Below are 17,964 nucleotides of genomic sequence, written 5' to 3'. Positions count from 1 at the left end.
AAAATCAATATATAAACGAGATATATAGATAGGGAGGTGAGTTCCGAACTACCTCTTATCCGGCGAAACGGGGTTCGGAGCGTGTCAGTGGCGGGTCGGAGAGGCGGTGGAGCTCGGTTGGTGGATGACCCGGCTGGTGGTGACGGAAGGTGAGAGGTGGGGTGGTGATGTTGGTGACCGGTTGTGGTGAGGATGGTCGGTGGTGGAAAAGAAATGAAGGGGGAAGTGTATCACTCTCTCAACTCTCTGCCATTTCTCTGTCTCTCTCTACTGCGCTCTCTCTCTCCCTCTTCTGTTTTTCCGGAAGAAAAATGGGAAAAGAGAGGAACTTCATTTTGCAATTGGTTATGTTCGTTTTTGTATTTTTGGGTATTTTAGTTTTGATAGTGAATGCAGAGAGAAAAAATGTAATGATTGGAGAAATGAGTAATAAGTAGAGAGATATAAAGAGATGTCAAAGTAATAATTGAAAAAATAGAATAATAATTGAAAATAATAATAATAATAATTAGAAAACAAAAATAAAATATGAAACGAATAAGGCCATTTTGAATTTTTGATTTTTGGAGTGGAATGACCAATGGATAAGCAAATGGTAGTTGGTTCATAGCATAGGTGAGTTGTGGAGGCTTAGTCATAGCATAGGTGAGTTGTCGAGAATTGAGAGAAGGATGAGAAAAATGTTTTCTTTAATTCCCTTCAGCCGAAAATATGAAATGGAGAAGGGTTTGGTTTGAGTTAGGTTAGGATTTGGATAAAATGATCCGGTGTAACACAAGTGTACACACATGTACATCTTAAGGAATTTACTCGTCGGACGCGCGCACGCACACAATCGATTATGGAACAAAATTTGTGTGATGTCGTGCAAAAAAAAAATTCCACATTAAATAAACTAACTAACAAAAATAATATTTTTGTTTCTTGTAAAAAAAGTATCAGGTCTTTACACAATGAGACATTGCCACGTGTGTTCCTAACACTTCTTTTTTCCGAGGGCCTATCATTCTTGTTTGTATATCAATCCAACTATGTACACAACAATCCAACCACAACTCTCTCACACATTAATGTGTGGGTCCCATGTGTGTGTGAAGGAATTGTGGTTGAATTGTTATATATCCAGACATTTTATTTTGTATTATATAATCTCTCTCTTCAATTATTATTCTAAAAATCTACTTCAAAATTTTTACCAGACAACCTAAGTGTAGCCTTTCACTTCTGACCTATGCCCTATACAAGTAATCCTCAGAGTAGCCTCTAAGGACGGCGGAATTGAACATTTATATGTGTGTGTTTTTTCTTATGGGATACTGTAATATCTAGAAATGCCCTTATTAATTTTTGGGCGGCTATATCCTATTCTCATGAGCGGCTTCACCGGGGTTTGACGGGTTTAAGTGAACTCCTTGTGTTCAAAAAATATACTAAAATTTTATAGTAATGGAACACAATGTCCAGATAGAGACATATTTGAAATCGTTCAATGTGTGAGTAGAGCAGAGCTCGTTGGTGGGGCGTTGCAGCATAGGGCACCCCCGGTTTCAAAAGAAGTTCATTTTACAGGATTAGGTAATTACCAGCATCCAAACCACTTGATTTTTTAAACATATATTGAAAAGATAGCTATTTCAAAGATGTGTGGTTCATATGATTAAAAAAAATATCTCAAATGACTTTCGTTATGGACCACATGAGAATAGAACCAAGCTCTTAATTTTGTTTTAACAAAAACTAAATCTAGCAACCGTACACGTAATCTTTTTCTTCGTATTTTAGCTAAAATATACGATAATACTAGCAGATTCTTATTAAACAACGCCACCCCCGAACCTAAACCATGGCTCCACCACTTTGTTTGAGTTCCACGTGCGTCCTGAGAATTGCTCGTTTTACAGCCCCTCCGACGCTATTTTTTGTTTTACAGCCCCCCAAAAAAAGGGTTTAAAAATATGGGGAAAACTTCAATTTCTAATTAGACAAAACAAATTAGCTTATAATTTCAAAGTGATAAAAAAAAAAAAAAGTTTAATTTGTATGAACGGCCAAGATTCCTCCACCGCTAAAGTCCTACTCCTGAGAAATTTTTGGGTGCCGGTAGGGTATCACACACGTGGTATCCCGTCGGCGATCTAGACGGGCTTTCTAACTTGATTAATTTACAGGGGTGATGCTCTCCTTTTATAGGCGTAAGGAGGCAGCCAGATGCGTCATGCATGACATCAGGAAATAGTACTGCTACATATAATTGGTGCCAGACTAACATGGACTTTTAGCCTAGTCTACAAACCTTTACGTACTATATATATCATTACAACATTATTACTGATTAATAATTTACAACAACAGTACTCAATAGTAAACACTAATAATTTCACCATCCAAACGTGTTTTGAACTGTTCGAATTTTAGATAGAGAAAAAGAGGAGAGAGAGTGTGGGGTGAGGGGAGAGAGGAGAGAGGGGGAATAAATTTGAGCTGTCCAAAACATGTTTGGACGGTTCGGATCGCGGATGGGTACCGCCACGTAGTACCCGCTCGGCACCCAAAAACTTCTCCCTACTCCTACCTTTAGTGCAGTTGGTTGTCTCATTTCCCCCTCCGTGGAGACCTCGGTTCGAGTCCCATGAGGGGCGGGCTTTGGGGCCAGGCTATGGATAATCTTTGGACCCCCTGAGCTAACTCTAACACCCCACTAACTTCCACTAATGTATACAATATTGGAAAAAAAAAAAACTTGAGAAAATCTGCATTCACATATATTCTGACGTCACCTAACCAAATCCTCTCATTTTTCTAAACCTAGTTGGTTGTTACTTATTAGTACTATTTGCCCTCGTTGGACTTGTTTTAATCTTCCATTTGATTGTCGATAGGGGGACCAAGTTCTGGTCCAATTTTTTGTCCTCTAGTACGGTCCAGTTTCGGGTCGTTGGGCTCTTCCCAGGTCTACAACAATGATCGAAACGGTTCATATTTTAGATCTCACACAAATGTATGTCCCTGTAAAACTTTGGTGTGATCGAACACATTCCATATGTCAACAACTCACTTATGTAGGCTATAAAAATGGACAATGACAATTTAAACGGTTCATTTGTCTTTAACAAACGTAAGCTGTTGACATAGTTATCGGTATCCGATCAAGTTAATTTTTACTCGTTCCGATCATTGTTGGGGGCAAGCAGAGTTGAGTTTTGTTCATCCTCCACTTAAGAAGATAAACATTACTCTCCTTCCTATTGGTTGAAATGATATAAACTCCTCTACAAAGTGATGTCATGCTTACCAAAAGGTGTATTGCATGGTAAGCATGACATCACTTTGTGGTGGAGTTCACACCATTTCAACCAATGAGAGCGAGGGTAATGTTCACCCTCTTTTAAGGAGGGTGAACAAAATTACACTCGGGCAAGAATGAGCCCGTAAAAGCCAGAAATTGGACCATACTGGAGGATACTACAAACTGGACCAGAACTTTTTTATTTTATTTTTTTGCCAACCCAATTTTATAGTAACCAGTTCAACGTTGAAACTTCTTTGGCACTTATAAAACGGACAACAAACCATGATCTTATCACTACCAAAACGTAAAAACAAAACAAGAAAACCCAACAAGGCTTATTAGAGGAACCGAGACAGAAACCTCACCTGGCAAAACCCACCTCAGATTGCTCAAAATCTGTTGAAACTAACCTTAATTTGTTGTCAAAACATTTTGTTTCTTATTAGAACTTTGATTTGTTAGAAGAGTTTGATCACACCAAAACTCGATGAGAAGCTACAGTAATATGGCTTCTTCTCTACCTGCTTTCCGGTATCTTCTAGCTATGCCACCTGGGAAGCAAATCGGTACCCGGCCGTCGTCCCTGCAAACAAGAGCTGAGGGCTGTAGAGATGAAGGTAAGTCCATTTAAGAAAGAGAAGTAATGTGTTTATATCGGCTGATATGGATGGTATTTGTTGATATTTAGCTAGGCACTTTTGACCTCTTATATTAGTAGTGTCGTTCCAATTTTATCGGATGTCCCCGAGGAGTGTCGTTCCGTTATGTTGGATCAATAGCAGCGACTACAAACGTATCCCACATTGGTTAATTGCACCATGTGATTCCATGCTCTTGTGTGTTATACGTGCTTTTCAACTGCTTTCCCTATTATTTTTTTATATGGGTATCCCTTTGATCTGGTGTGAAGTCCTGTGAATTCCAAAAACGTCGCGATTTATCAACCCAACGGTCGTTATGTAATTGATCATCTCACCCGATATCTATCCCGATACGATCATTTAAACCATGCAGGCTCTTCGCTATGTCTATTTTTTACTTTTTTCGGTTAGTATGCTAAATTGCTAATTATATATAGTTGTTTGCTTTTATAGGAAAATCAGGTATTGATGCAAATATGAGCATTCTGAGGGAGAGGATAGAAGAAGTTAGGATGAAAGAGAGATTGGAAAGGTGTTTCAGAAGTGAAAATGGATGGAATTATGCAACTGGCTACCATTCCAAGCACAACATTAGCAAGTTTTTTGAAATTTCTGGAATGGCTCTTGGAACTCTTGGCCTCACCATTGGTACTGGGACTCTTTGCCTTTGCCTTTTTTCCCTCTTGGCTCATTTATGCCAATGAAGAAAAGTGGCTTAAAGCATTAGATCATGCAGTCCTTTCTCCTATCTGTAATATACTATATAGATAACTTTCAGAATGAAAGTTCCTTACTAATATATTAGGGGTTTTCATTGCTTCTTGTTGACTAGAATTTTAGAGCAACTGCACCTATGGGTGTACTTCACCAAAGACATTATGTCGAAAGGTCGAAAAATTACATTGTTGATACATCGATTTGGTGTCATTTTAGATCAACCTCAAAATCCGGACTGGCCATTAGATCAAACCCGTGTCACTTCTATTATGCAAAAGTGTTGGGCCTAGATGATGTGACATGTTGCCAATTTGGCACCAAGATGCATGACTTAAGTCATTTTTTGGGAGTAATTTTTTCTTATCAAGTGGAGCACCACCTTGTCACATGTTATTATATTTTGCGAGATCTTGACTTTAGCAGTTTCGAAGTAGCGCGCTCGTAAAAGTTAAGAGCAAACTTGCTCTTAGCTATCTCAGAAAAGAACGAGTTATTGATGATTCTAGCTCCGGTTTATGGAGCTCTATTTTGGTTGAAGAAATAGATAAATCGGACTCCACATATGCGTTGGATAGCAGCATTGTCACCGCCATCGCACATCAATCTTTAGTGGACTCTACTGCACCTATATTATGTTTGGAGCTTGAAATATGAAACCTTGTATTGTATCTTTTTGTTCTTATAACTTTGCCCTCATGAGGGTATTTTGAATTGAAAAAAAAAAAAAATCGATGTACAAATGACCCTTCTACCCACATGTATTTATTGGGTATTAATTACCGGACTTAAATCTTAGAGTTGCCTCAAAGGAGTGCCGAACTGAACATTTATATATGTTTTTTATTTTTATTTTTGATAGGGTAATATCTACAAGTGCCCTTGATACTTTATTCATGGGCGGCTATATTATATCTATGGCCGGCTTTACCGGTACGAGCGGTTCAAGCAAACTCCGCGGGTTTGAAAAATACACTAATTTTCATATTTCTTTACGCCTAATCGGATTTTTCTGTTATATCGTTGGATCAATTGGGTATGAAGCCAAAGAAAATGAAAAAATTAACTTAGATTTGTGTGTAAGTAGATAATATATATATATGGTACCACTTTCAAAAAGAAAAGATAATAATATAGCTCCACAAAACAAATGTAAACTAAACCTGATAGATTTTCAACCGAAATAAATGTTTTTATTTCATATAGTATTTCGTACATGTATATAATAACTTTCTAGTACTTGTCACCACCGCTAAACCGAATCCTAGAACCGCCCCTGATTTAATCTAAATGTCACTGTTACGTGAATATGTAACCAATTTCATATTAAGCTAATGAAAAGACTTTCTGATGAAACAAATTTGTATACAATTCTAATCTAAAAGTAATAACGGAAGGGCATTTCTGTCGTGATCTGTTGAAGTTGTTGATCAATTCCTATCACAGTAGAGTGCTAACCTTTGAATGCCAGCAGTAGATGCATAGAAAAATGATTTAATATAGAGCTGAAGTCGCCATATATGTTTGATAATACAGAGACATGAAATCAGCAGTCAACTACTACTCTTACCATTTTGCAGGGCTTAGCTCATCTCCATTAATCCATCCTCAGAATTTTACTAATTTTTTGGGTCCGATGATGGGTCTACAACAGTGATCCAAACCATTCATCCCGCACTTCTTGCTCAAAATGACTTTCTGAAAAAATCAACTTGAACTAGCATCGATATATGCACGAACAACTTGTACAGACTAGACATGACGTTAAACATGAACCGTCCATAACACCTCTACCAACTATCATAACTTCAATGCACAAATACAAATGGAAGGAAAAACTACGCAGAACAAACTGTTGTTGCCTCCTTCAATGCTCAAATACAAATGGAAGGAAAAACTACACAGAACAGACTGCTGTTGCCTAGGGAATGTGACTTCGATGAGGAAGAAAAATCCAGTCCGAAGGCGGTATTAACACAACTACTAAACTAAGTTTTATAGGCATTTAACTGTGAGTACCATGTGACATTGCCATGTGATACTCCTTGCAAATAAAATATCGTCATCACACAATGTAGGTCACTCTTTGTCTCTCAGCCACCCAACAAAAGTGAATGATAATGTCACTTCGCTACGTAAATGGTTCCGGGAATGCTGAATAATTACTCTTGAACTAATGGCAAGAATGGTGGTGAATGTATTCTACTGTTAACATGATGGCTAAGAGAAAATTTCACCATTACAAGTCTGGTTTGGAAATTCGGCAAATGTATGAATCCATGCCTCTCAAACAGAAGCCTCAACCCTAGATAATAATTGATACTGCATTCGGATGCAAGTCTGCTGGTCAATAAATCTCAGGACAATTACATTCATTATGTTAACCCAATCCTCTGAAACAGAACTGTGGAAATTAAGCAAGCAATAAACCATGGTTCAGGGTCCAGATTCAAGGGCAGTACTTCAAATCCAGAACAAGGTCAAATTTACACAGATCGGCTTGGAAAGCATTTTTCAGTAGATTCGTACATTTCAAAGATCAGTTGCTTCCACTTCCTTGACCACAAATGCGCACCCAAATAAAACCTAAAACCACCAACAACAAAAACCCCACTTGACAGAGATGACCTAGCCACAATTGAAAATTACTGGTATCAGTTCCTCTGAAATGCTACAGTTGCAACACGTGATCCTATGGATCCTCCAAACATGAATGTTGGGTATGAACGGACATGGTCGAGGTAACGAAACGGAGGATCTCTGCCCACCTCTTGATCCCCGACCGTCCCAGGTTCTTGGGAGGTACCGATACTTCTCTGGTTGAAGTTATCCACTTCTAGAACCAATTCATCTTTTGTACTATTACACGATGTAATCACCTGCCATACAATCAATAAGAATGAAAGATAACTAAGTGCAGTGGAAAATGCCATTTTGTCCAGGAAATACTTAAAGAGTTAGAATTTTGGATTTAAGTTCAACACATATTCGCAAGGAGGCAACACGAGTAAATCAGGATATAACGAATCAGAAAAAAGCTTCAATATGCACAAGATACAATTACATTTGAATGATTTTTTCCTTTATTATCGTAGCACGTAGGAGGGTAGGACTTCACAAGAAAATAACTCTAAGCACAAGTCAACGAAAAAGTATGGCAAGTAGGAGAGGCTGAATTCAAAGTAGGGGGATACAAGAGCAATGGAGATGCTTACCAATATTCCACCAGGCAACACCAACCTCGAGACGGAATCCCAATACATGATCCTGAACAAGAGTAATGAAGTTCATTCAGTACAAATGCACAACGATCACGTGTTCAGGTCAGTGAACAGAAATGCCAAACAAAAAAAAAAACTATTGATTGAGAATACATGGAAAATAGGGGACTGGTGAAGAAGAAAAAAATAGTACTTGATAGCGTACATCAGTTATTGAAGTGGGCATTCTGGATCACAAATTTTGAATGAATGAGCAAATGCAGTTCAGGATGGCACTCACCTTTTGATAGGGCCATCTGGATGCAGACCAATCGCATCTAGAGTCCCCTTATCCATGACAAGCTGGTACTTCCTTTCTAATTTTGACTCAAGAACATCGTCAACCTGGAACCAAATCAGGGCTAAACAAAAATTAACTCGCAAAGCAATCAGAAAAGGAATGGACAGTTAGAAGAAGATGATTCCCGTGTCTGCATTTGAGAGCAGCACTTCTTGGACGCGTATTCATAAGAAAGAAATAAAAATCTTAATTCGAACACATGACAGACACAATGACACTTTTTTTACACCTTGTGCAATACTGCTTGGGTGACTAGGACTAAGAAACTAATAATTGCAGAAGAGACTGTTCAAAAATAATAATTAAACGAGAGAGAGGAGGATGAAAGGTATAATGCAGTTATGTATACTTGCCATCCTATTCATGCATGGTATATTACTTATGTTTTCTTGTTAGAGTCGATATACAAGATTTACTTACCATCTCACAATGACGCATGATGTACATACTACATGCACTGTATATTTCTATAATAGATAAAGATTATAATTTCATAAATAACTCACTAACATGGATAGAATTTTCTAGCGGATTCCATGCCTATTGTTTGACTGCTTCCTGAGCCCTGTGTCCCTCTAGTCCCTTTTGAATGTCCTTGATTAATGATTAAGCTGTTTAGAGGGACCTTTCAGCAATTTCCCCCATTTTATTTACATGAGTATTCTAAGAAAGGAGTAGCTTCACTATCTTGTGAATGCAAAGTATTGTCATCTAGTTTTGTCATTTTCTTCTCCCTACAAAGTTACTCTAAAGCACCAATGGAATTATCAAAGTTAACAGGTTCAAAGAGCAAAAATTACGGGGGAGTTATAGTCTCGTGTATTTGAGGCAAGAAATCTGGTAATATCAATTCATGTTTCCCAGAATGTAATACCTTATGTAGCATGGACACTTCACTGGAGGTCCTGCACCGGTGTCGGACACTTGATGGACAAAGACCCTCTCCGGACACATTTCGACACTCAAATCAGAAATGTCTTCTTCTTTTTTTCCTGAACTTTTTCATTTGGATACTCGAGAACACTCTAGGATACTCTACAGAAACTCTTAGCACACTCTATGAACACTCGCAAGGGTGTTCTTTTGTGTGGTAGATGATGGATGATTCAGTATAACTATAAATGTATGTTTGAGTGATCAAACACTTATTGTTGATCAATTATGTACAGATCAACAACAACAGAACCCATGTACTCCCCAATCATTGGGGGTATGGGCGGGGGAGGATTGGACACACACCTAACCTTTGGCAATATGCATAAAGTGGCTGCTCAGAATACCACTAAACAGTGCCGCCTCCGCCTCCACCCAAACACCCCCCCCCCCCGTTCTTATACTTGTTTTGCTGCCAACCTTGCCCCCAAATCAAAGCCACTAGCATCACAAGCCTAGAGACCCAATTCAATTTCTATGCACATTACCACGCTTCCTTCATTGATAGTCCACAGCATCAATATGCACAACAATTATGTACAAATAAGGGAGGAAAACAGTATATATGGTACTTTGAAGGTAAATAGAGACTAGTTTTCTTGTTTTGTATTTATACAATAAATTACACATATATAGTCCTGAACATGTCCCCCACGTGTCATGTCCAAGTTTTGGACATTTACGTGTCAAAGTGTTCGTGTCGTGTCGCATGTCAGGGCTGCCATTTATCAATGCCATTTTGGCATGTATGGGTGGACTTGCTCTTATACTCAATTTTCTTTTCTAGGACCTAAAGAAGTTATACAAATTTGAGCTACAACTTGCAGATTTTCTATTTGTTTGGAGCTGTTAAGACTTAAGGACAAAATCACACTTAGTTGCCAGAGTGCCTCTTTAAAACTTTTGTAAGGACAATCTAGACATTCACTTGATAAAAAATTATTCAACCACTTTTTAAAAAGCTGCAACAAGAATTAAACCTTATCCACAGCTCCTAAGCTGGAGTCATTTATTATCCTTCATTACTTGATATCAATTTATTCTTATCCAACATTGCTCGCAGAGCCTTTTACTGGGGTTGAAACTGTATTTTGGGTGGTTTTCCTATTGTCCACGCCTAAAGGTTATCTGTAATGAGATGAAGCTCACTCCAGATTAGTCTAATATTGGAGCAACTGCATTTTAGTGCAATGCCGATAGAAAAACAAGGTGGACTTGCCGATACCTCAAATTCAAGATTACATAACACTCCTGGAAAGAAATTCAAGACATAACATATATAGAAAGGTCATCATTCCAATGTGGTTCAAAGTTCCGTCATACCAGAAATTTAATATCGGTGAATCCATCACGATCAGCAAGACTTCGAGCAAGGTCAACTGCTCCTTCACTGTAATCAGTTCCACTAAGATCATTGAACCTGATACAAAAAATCAAAAGTCTAAATGATTTGAACTAACCAAGGTGATGGTCCTATGTCATCCCATAAGATCAGCTTCTCTTATCACCTATATTGCATCATAAATGATGACCAACTACATAAATTTGGAGCTTAACAACCTCAGCTACTAAGAATTAACTATTCTGAAAACTGAAATTTGTACAGAAGAAAAGTACAGCAGACAAAATTTAGCATACCCTTGCTTAGCGAGTTCTTGTAGTAGCAGACCATTTCCAGTCCCAATGTCAAGTACACTCCAACTGATCAAATCTTTACAACTCTGTTCAACGGACCCTAATTCTTCATCATCAACAGGATTCAGCAAATGGCCTTGACAAATGTCAGTGCATAAGCTTTTGGTCCAAGAGGCTACAGTCTCCATAACCTCAGCCCCAAACCTACAGAAACAGTGGATAAAATTCAATAGTTGACTTTCAAGTAAGTAGACTTGGATGAAAAAACTACGATAATAGTACAAAAACCTTTTATGATCCCAGTTTCTTTAACTACTTAGCTCGGAAAAATGGAAATTTACAACACTAAAGCACATTAATACGATAGATTCACCATAAGAACGACTGACAAGACATAACCGTGACCTTACAGCTAAACATTTTTACCAACAATACATTTCCAAGGGATTTACATGAAGAGATTCACTAACAACATATTACCACAATTCATGTAAGCATTACCACGAATCCTATATGAAGATCCACGCAACTCTAAGAGTGTTTTCATCTGGCTGCTTCAAGGAAACAAAAAGATTCCAATTTGCATACTGCCAAAGCCATGATATCATATCAAGGAAATACTACATAGATCTGACAAAGAAATACAATATGAAGAAAAACAAAATGAAATTCACGGAAGGAAAATCATCAGATACTTGTATGCTGCAAACACACAGAAAATTAAAGATTTGTTGCAGACCATTTAATTTATGTTCTAAAATTTGTAGTGTAGACATTAGACAACTGATGCATACCATACTGACACGAAAAAGGCAAATCTCTAACTTCAAGTTGGGCTCTGCGAAACTAGGGAAATCTTGTTTTGCATTAAATTTATGGATAGAGAGTACTTAATCTATGCACAAAATGTAGTCAGGGCCCGTTCCAGAACCGGAATAAGAACTTATTTTTTGTCTAATAATAAGGTGTGTTCCACAAAAGGGTGAATAAGTACTTATTTTTTAAAAAGGTAATTTCAAGCTCAAAAATCATGTGTTTACGCAAATAATTTTTCTATCACTATGGATCTTGTTTGATAGATCTCATTGAGATCTTTAATACGGTGCAAAAAAAATTGAAAAATTATTTTTCATTTACATTATTTTTGAGTTTGAAAATATGAAAATAAGCTGCTTATTTTGATTTTGTGGAACAAAGCTCCAAAATAAGTACTTATAAAATAAGGTTTCTGGAACGGGCTCTGCAATGTGTTACTAGAATGTTAGAATGTTGTTATTTAGGTTTTATGAGCCAAACACTAAGTTGGTAATTTCATTTATGTTTGACATCAGCAGAGTTATGGGCTACGGTTCTAAAATTTGGGCTAAGCTTGTGGCACGTGAAACATGGTCCGCAAAGGGTCTAAAATCATCTCAATAGTTAAGGATGCAAAGTTTCCTGTTTAGTACCAAATAAGCTCAAAGTAGCCTTCTTTTGATTCAATGTAGCTAATATAATTCCTTAAGGTTTCATCTGCTCTATGATCCAATTTGTTGCTATATTGGAATTATCTATTACTCCGTTGAGGTTGAGTATTTCAACTCAAATCCTAATCCATAACTCTAAATTCTTTTACTTATGCCTTGTATGGATTGGTTTTTGAATTTTTTTTTTTGAAAAATAGTAGGGGTAATAAGTGGAGAGAGATAGAGAGAGAAATGTTGGAAGTAAAGGGAATCTAGGGGGAATTTTTTGAAAAATTCTTTTTGAGTTGTAAAGCAAACAAAGCATTAGTCTTTAAAATTCAACTTAACATTCAAACAATAGGTGCGGGATTCTAAGCAACCTTGGTTCTTTTTCTTTTTACCTTTGATAAGCAGAATTTCCAGCTGTCATATACTGATCCAAAAGAGCAATCACTTAAAAGGAACCTAAAAAATTTAAGCCTCATTCATGAAAATCCCAAATACTTAACTCAACCCTTCAGATCCCTAATCTTAAGGACTACAACCAACCACCAAACCATTAGTAAACCGATTCCTTCCACCACGTCACCAACCTCACACTTTCTAACTTCAAATAATGAAGCCTCCAGCTGGAGTTTGGCAGGGATGAAACTACTAGCGTGATTAATCCCAAGTATAAAAGGATTAAGGGAATATAGAATCCGAACTCTTAAATGCCTAGGAATCTTTAAGAACACCCAATATGACTAGAGAAGGAAAACCAATAAACCAAATTTTTTGCCTAATTGTGCAATATTTATGATGAAAGGAGGCAATATAACTTCCCCTTTTGCAAAAAAAAAAAACCAATTGGGAAAAAATATATACCAAGGTGTATATGTATAAACTATAACAGCCATATAGGATGGCCCTTTCCACTAGTTAGGTGACAACTATCGTACAAAGTAGGAGGCAAAATATTTGAAGGTATGGTGCAGAAGTGGAACACGCATGCAAAATAAGATCACGGCCTAGTCTCCTTCTCCGCATAGACTCAACCACATAAAATGGAGAACAAGAACTGATACGTAGAAGCTGCCGTGGTGCTTTCATACATTTCATTCTTTTCATCCAAATACAATGGAGAACGAGAGAATTTACAAGTCGAACTAAAACTAACCAAATTTCCCCGGCATGGCCATGTACGCGAAAATTGGACAACTCATCCGCGTATGTTGCATTCCAATAGCTCTGGAAGCCCAACATTGATGTCACTGCTTCAGCATCTGGCTCCTCCTTGTCCGAACTGTTCATACAACATTTAATTGTAAGGGGCAATATTAATGTCATAACAACACTACTTTCAAATGCCGAAGCACCCAAAAAAACAACACTACTTTCCAAGTATTTACTCAAATTTTCTACTTTCAAAAGCACCATAAACTCACATCAGCTCAGCGATCTTCAATGACCTCTATTATCTAAAGACATACATCTACATCAACCTCTTCGTAGTACCATCAAAGAATAAATCAAGTTGGCCCTTTTCAAGAACATGGGTGCCCAACATAACTAAAACGAATCACATTTACCAGATCAGACATTGACAGTTATCATGATTCTGAACATAACACAAATCAGCTTCTCAAAGTCTCTTATCTCACTGCATAGTCTCTTATCAGAGGATGCCCATAACTCCTAAGATATACTGAAAAACTTCCGCCCTCAACGAAAGTCTAAATTTTCAGGCATTCGGATCAACTCCTGGACTCCACCAGTGGCTCCATTATACTGATCCGTATCCTCATTTCCATTCATCCACGAAAAAATCACTTGATCGAGTAACCATACAATAACAATTCAGTCACATTGTCAACAATTAATTCGATGGCCTATTTGCAAAATCATATAAATCTAACAATGTCAAGGAATAACGCCACATTTGCCAGATCAAGCCGTATGATCTAAACCCCGGAGGCTACAAATCAAACGAACCCCTCACCAAAACCCACCCCGTGGTCAACCCCACATGCCCAAATAATGATTCAATCACATTGTCAACAAATAATTCGATGGCCTTATTTGCAAAATCATATAAATCTAACAATGTGATGGAATAACAAAGTACATTTGCCAGATCAATCCGTATGATCTAAATCCCGGAGGCTACAAATCAAGCGGACCGATCAACAAAACCGACCCCATAGTGAGCCCCACGTGCCCTAACAATATGGTCAAATACTCAAATCCACATAACAAGCTATATTTCCCAAACCATAAACCCTCTTCATCTGCTTCGTTGTATGCTTGAACACTTTAAAAGGAGAAATTATTCAATGCCCCTGGGCAAGGTTGAACACGAATCTCGACCACTCGTTGGTGTGGGGCCTAATCACTTGGGGTGGATCCCACGCCAATGTGTGGTCCAGAACCCCTGGGCCATTGAATATCCTAAAAAAGTCAAATATTAGACAGTATCGGAAAAGGCACGAGAAATGTTTGGCAAGTATTCAAACCTGTAATCGGAGGCGGCACGGAGGGCGGCAACGGAGAGGGCATCGGTGGCGTCGGCGTGGCGCTGATCGTCGTCGAGAGTGCTACCGTAGTCGCTCTTTATGGACCAGGAGTCGGCCGCAACGGAGCGGTCGTCGTCGGAGATTAGATCGGCTGCGGCTATCGCTCGCGCCTGTGAGACGTCAGGCTCTTCCGGCTGCAAACGGATCGCCGCCATGTTTCGGGGAGACTGAGAGAGAGAACCCTAGAGCTGGAAACCCCTGAAGAGATGGTTTATTTGGAAGGATTTGGGAAGATCAGAGAGAGAGAGAGAGAGAGCATGTGCACTTCCTCTGTGGCTCGTTATTTTGTCAATATTGATTGTTTGGAAATTGGGATTTAGGATTAAAGGAAGAGAAATTAAAGAAACAGAAGCTCCAATTCGAATTTAGGGCCATTTTTCCAAAAAAAGAGTTATTTGGTGTTTTGGGCTTTTATACTATTTTGTTTTATTCAGAAATATTTTGCGTTTGTTAGTTTTGTCCCAAGTTTTTGCGTATTATTGAATCTCTCGGCGAGAGGAATTGGGAAAGTAAAAAAAATTATGACTATTATCTAAGTTTTTTAAAAATATCAAAGAAAAAGTCTCAGAAAGTTCAACTTTTTTTTACTTTTTTTTGGACTATTTCGGCTTTTTTCTAAAAAAAAATGATAAAACTTATAATTTTTTTACAATTGGTGCAAACTAACAAATACAAAAAAAATAATTGAATAAAGGTAAAACAAAAGTTAAAATAGTTTTTTTTGGAAATTAGGCCTCAAAATTCTCTCATGTCATGATATATATATATGTATATAATGTGATCTGCATACAAAGCAAAACATGGTCTCATTTTTCTTTGAGGACTGTAGGATTGTAGTATCTTTGTCTATTTTAAGATGCTCTTATACCAAATTAGTATTGATGTGTATAATCAACCTAATTTTTTTATATGAATAATGAAATATCGGGAGTTGCAAAAGAAATCGCTCGGATCTGAAATAAAACCCTAGTGCATATCATTTTGTGTCACATTGGAAATCCGATCGTTTCCCCAATTCGTAAAATTGAAGCGAATTCGGGAAGGGAAGAAGTACTAGTGGACTGTGTAACTGATGAGCTTTTCCTTTCTTTTTCATTTCTCTTCTCTCTTGTAATTCTCTTAATTTTTATTTTTCTTGTGTAAAACCTACCAAAAAACAACACATTTTTTCCTCCAAATTTCCTACTTCTTTCTGCTCTTATTTTCCCAACATTCAAACACAATGTAACACTATGTTTGGAACTTGAGCAAAATGAGAGAAATGAAAGGAAAAGAAAAGAAAGTGGAAGGAAAATGGAAGGGAAAAGGGAGGAAAATTTCACTGTGCGTGATACCTGAATTTGCTATTTTCTTTCCTCTTTCTCTCTAAACTAAACAATGGGAGAGAAAGATAATTTTTTTGTAATTTTCTTTGGAAATTGATATTCGCGCTCTTTTTTTTGATGTAAGCGTTTCACTTTCAACGTGAAGTTACTAGTAATTTCATGAACAAACTGGAGCACCTGTATCAAAAATGGAGCGCTAATACTAATTCTCTTTTCCTTTCGATAAGTTCTAAACAAATCCTGTTTAGTTTCAGCTTAGGGGTTGGATTGTTTTCACATGCGGACTAGATCCTTGCTGTTTGGGCCTTTTGGAGCCCAAAATGGTCTTAGGGGTTGGATCCTGTTTGGTTTCATTTCGGCCTTTCAGATCATTCCTTCACTTTTTTTTTTTTTGGAAAATGACGGCCCAGGACGTGTTTTGATAATTAATACCCGTCATTTGGCTGGTATTAATTATCAAAACACGTTCTGGAAAGTCATTTTCCCTCTTCTTCTTTTTAACAAAATGGAGAAAGATAATATGAATAATAGCTCAACAGCACTTACATAACGGAGCTATTACAAATACATTGAATAAATCCAAACTAATCATATAAATGCGAAACTAGAAACACACAAAGCAATAGATGTCTTTCACTCTAACTCAAACATTGAGTTTGAAGCAAACATCGACACTTACAATTTGCCATAGATTCATACCTAGAATCAGCAGTCTCAAAAAAGAAAAAGTGCTGGCTAAAGATAAAAGACAACAAATACTCAGACGATCAGATGGACTCCAACAAAAAATGAACACACCAATAAACTTTCCAAAATCTACATAGCGGACAAGTCACCACAAGTTGTCACACCAAAAACATCATATAGGGTAAGAGCACTGTTGGCACAGACATCACTGTTAAAGCAACATCATCTCTAAAGGAACCCGATCTGCAAACGAAACACTCGTCCAAAGACAAAATTAACAAGTCTCGAGAAGACGATGAACACAAAATGATCACAACGATATCCATTTTTTTGGCTAAATGATCACATGATTCACATGAACACAAAAGATGAATGGACTGGATTATCAGTGAGCTAGCATAATGGGCCGAAAAGCCCGAACCACGAGAAAATGGGCTGGAGACAGCTTCTTTTTCTTTTTCTTTTTCTTTTTATCTTTATTTTATGTACTTTTGTGTATTCTGTTTCAAGTTTGTCAAAGTTTGGAGCATACTTTCTAGGAGTAGTTTATTTGTTTGATACTAAAAATTATACTTAGATCTAACGATTTCTACCCTAAATGGTACCAGTACGTACACATAGGGTCGCGGCTGCAAAGTACAATATTTGTTCCTTACGAGCATCTAGACTATTTACGATTATTATGAGTAGTAGCATTGTGCTCAACTGTCGCCGAAACGCTTATTTTGTTGGGCTCGTCAATTAAAACAAGTCGAACCTCAATAGTTGTGTGATCGCGATACATTTACCTTGCAAATTAACATCTTGAATGAACAATAAACTACGATAGAGGAGCGGGGTTCATCTTGGCTCTTGCTTAAATTCAATACAGAGAAATTTTGTGTGTGTGTTGGGGGGGGGGGGGGGGGGGGGGGGGGGGCCTTTCCCAAATCTGGTAGAGAAGCAGTGAACCATATGTGGGAAATCTCAAACTACTTACTTAAATTCAAAACTTCCCCCTCCTCAATTATCATACAATATGTATTTGTGCTTTTTTGCCAATCTAAGGACCAGCACCATAACAATATTTAGGTGCCCATTCCTTCTTGTTGGGCGTTCAAACACTTGCCCGATTGTAAAGTGCTAGGTATTCAAAAAAAAATATACTCCGAAATTATCTAGAATAGACTTTTAAAAATA

General features: G+C 37.6%; 2 protein-coding genes and 1 pseudogene across 2 annotated transcripts; 1 reads left to right on the top strand and 2 right to left on the bottom strand.

Annotated features, from left to right (window-relative positions):
• Positions 1 to 3,546: 3,546 nt before the first annotated feature.
• Positions 3,547 to 4,761, top strand: LOC131302608 (uncharacterized). Its single transcript, XM_058329326.1, has 2 exons — positions 3,547 to 3,906; positions 4,384 to 4,761. Exons 1-2 carry the CDS (start codon positions 3,777 to 3,779, stop codon positions 4,632 to 4,634), a joined length of 381 nt encoding a protein of 126 aa, XP_058185309.1. The 5' UTR covers positions 3,547 to 3,776; the 3' UTR covers positions 4,635 to 4,761.
• Positions 4,762 to 6,988: 2,227 nt separating this feature from the next.
• On the bottom strand, positions 6,989 to 15,173 carry LOC131302607 (uncharacterized). Its single transcript, XM_058329325.1, has 7 exons — positions 14,714 to 15,173; positions 13,378 to 13,503; positions 10,777 to 10,977; positions 10,462 to 10,558; positions 8,146 to 8,249; positions 7,860 to 7,911; positions 6,989 to 7,523 (listed from the first exon to the last, which is right to left on the bottom strand). Exons 1-7 carry the CDS (start codon positions 14,926 to 14,928, stop codon positions 7,299 to 7,301), a joined length of 1,020 nt encoding a protein of 339 aa, XP_058185308.1. The 5' UTR covers positions 14,929 to 15,173; the 3' UTR covers positions 6,989 to 7,298.
• LOC131305849 (small nucleolar RNA snoR100) lies at positions 9,543 to 9,642 on the bottom strand (annotated as a pseudogene).
• Positions 15,174 to 17,964: the final 2,791 nt, after the last annotated feature.

This window comes from Rhododendron vialii, chromosome 10a (assembly GCF_030253575.1).
Source record: "Rhododendron vialii isolate Sample 1 chromosome 10a, ASM3025357v1".
Lineage (NCBI taxonomy): Eukaryota > Viridiplantae > Streptophyta > Magnoliopsida > Ericales > Ericaceae > Rhododendron > Rhododendron vialii.
The sequence above is the reverse complement of the archived record's forward strand: the minus strand, read 5'-3'. Positions and strand labels throughout refer to the sequence as shown.

Bases quoted from the DNA above. Each gene is read 5' to 3' on its own strand.
- LOC131302608 (XM_058329326.1), top strand. From the start codon at position 3,777: ATGAGAAGCTACAGTAATATGGCTTCTTCTCTACCTGCTTTCCGGTAT. The intron at 3,907-4,383 runs GTAAGTCCATTT...TTGCTTTTATAG, and splicing joins TGAGGGCTGTAGAGATGAAG to GAAAATCAGGTATTGATGCA.
- LOC131302607 (XM_058329325.1), bottom strand. From the start codon at position 14,928: ATGGCGGCGATCCGTTTGCAGCCGGAAGAGCCTGACGTCTCACAGGCG. The intron at 7,912-8,145 runs GTGAGTGCCATC...ACTCTTGTTCAG, and splicing joins CCAGATGGCCCTATCAAAAG to GATCATGTATTGGGATTCCG. The intron at 7,524-7,859 runs GTAAGCATCTCC...ATTGTATGGCAG, and splicing joins TGTTGCCTGGTGGAATATTG to GTGATTACATCGTGTAATAG.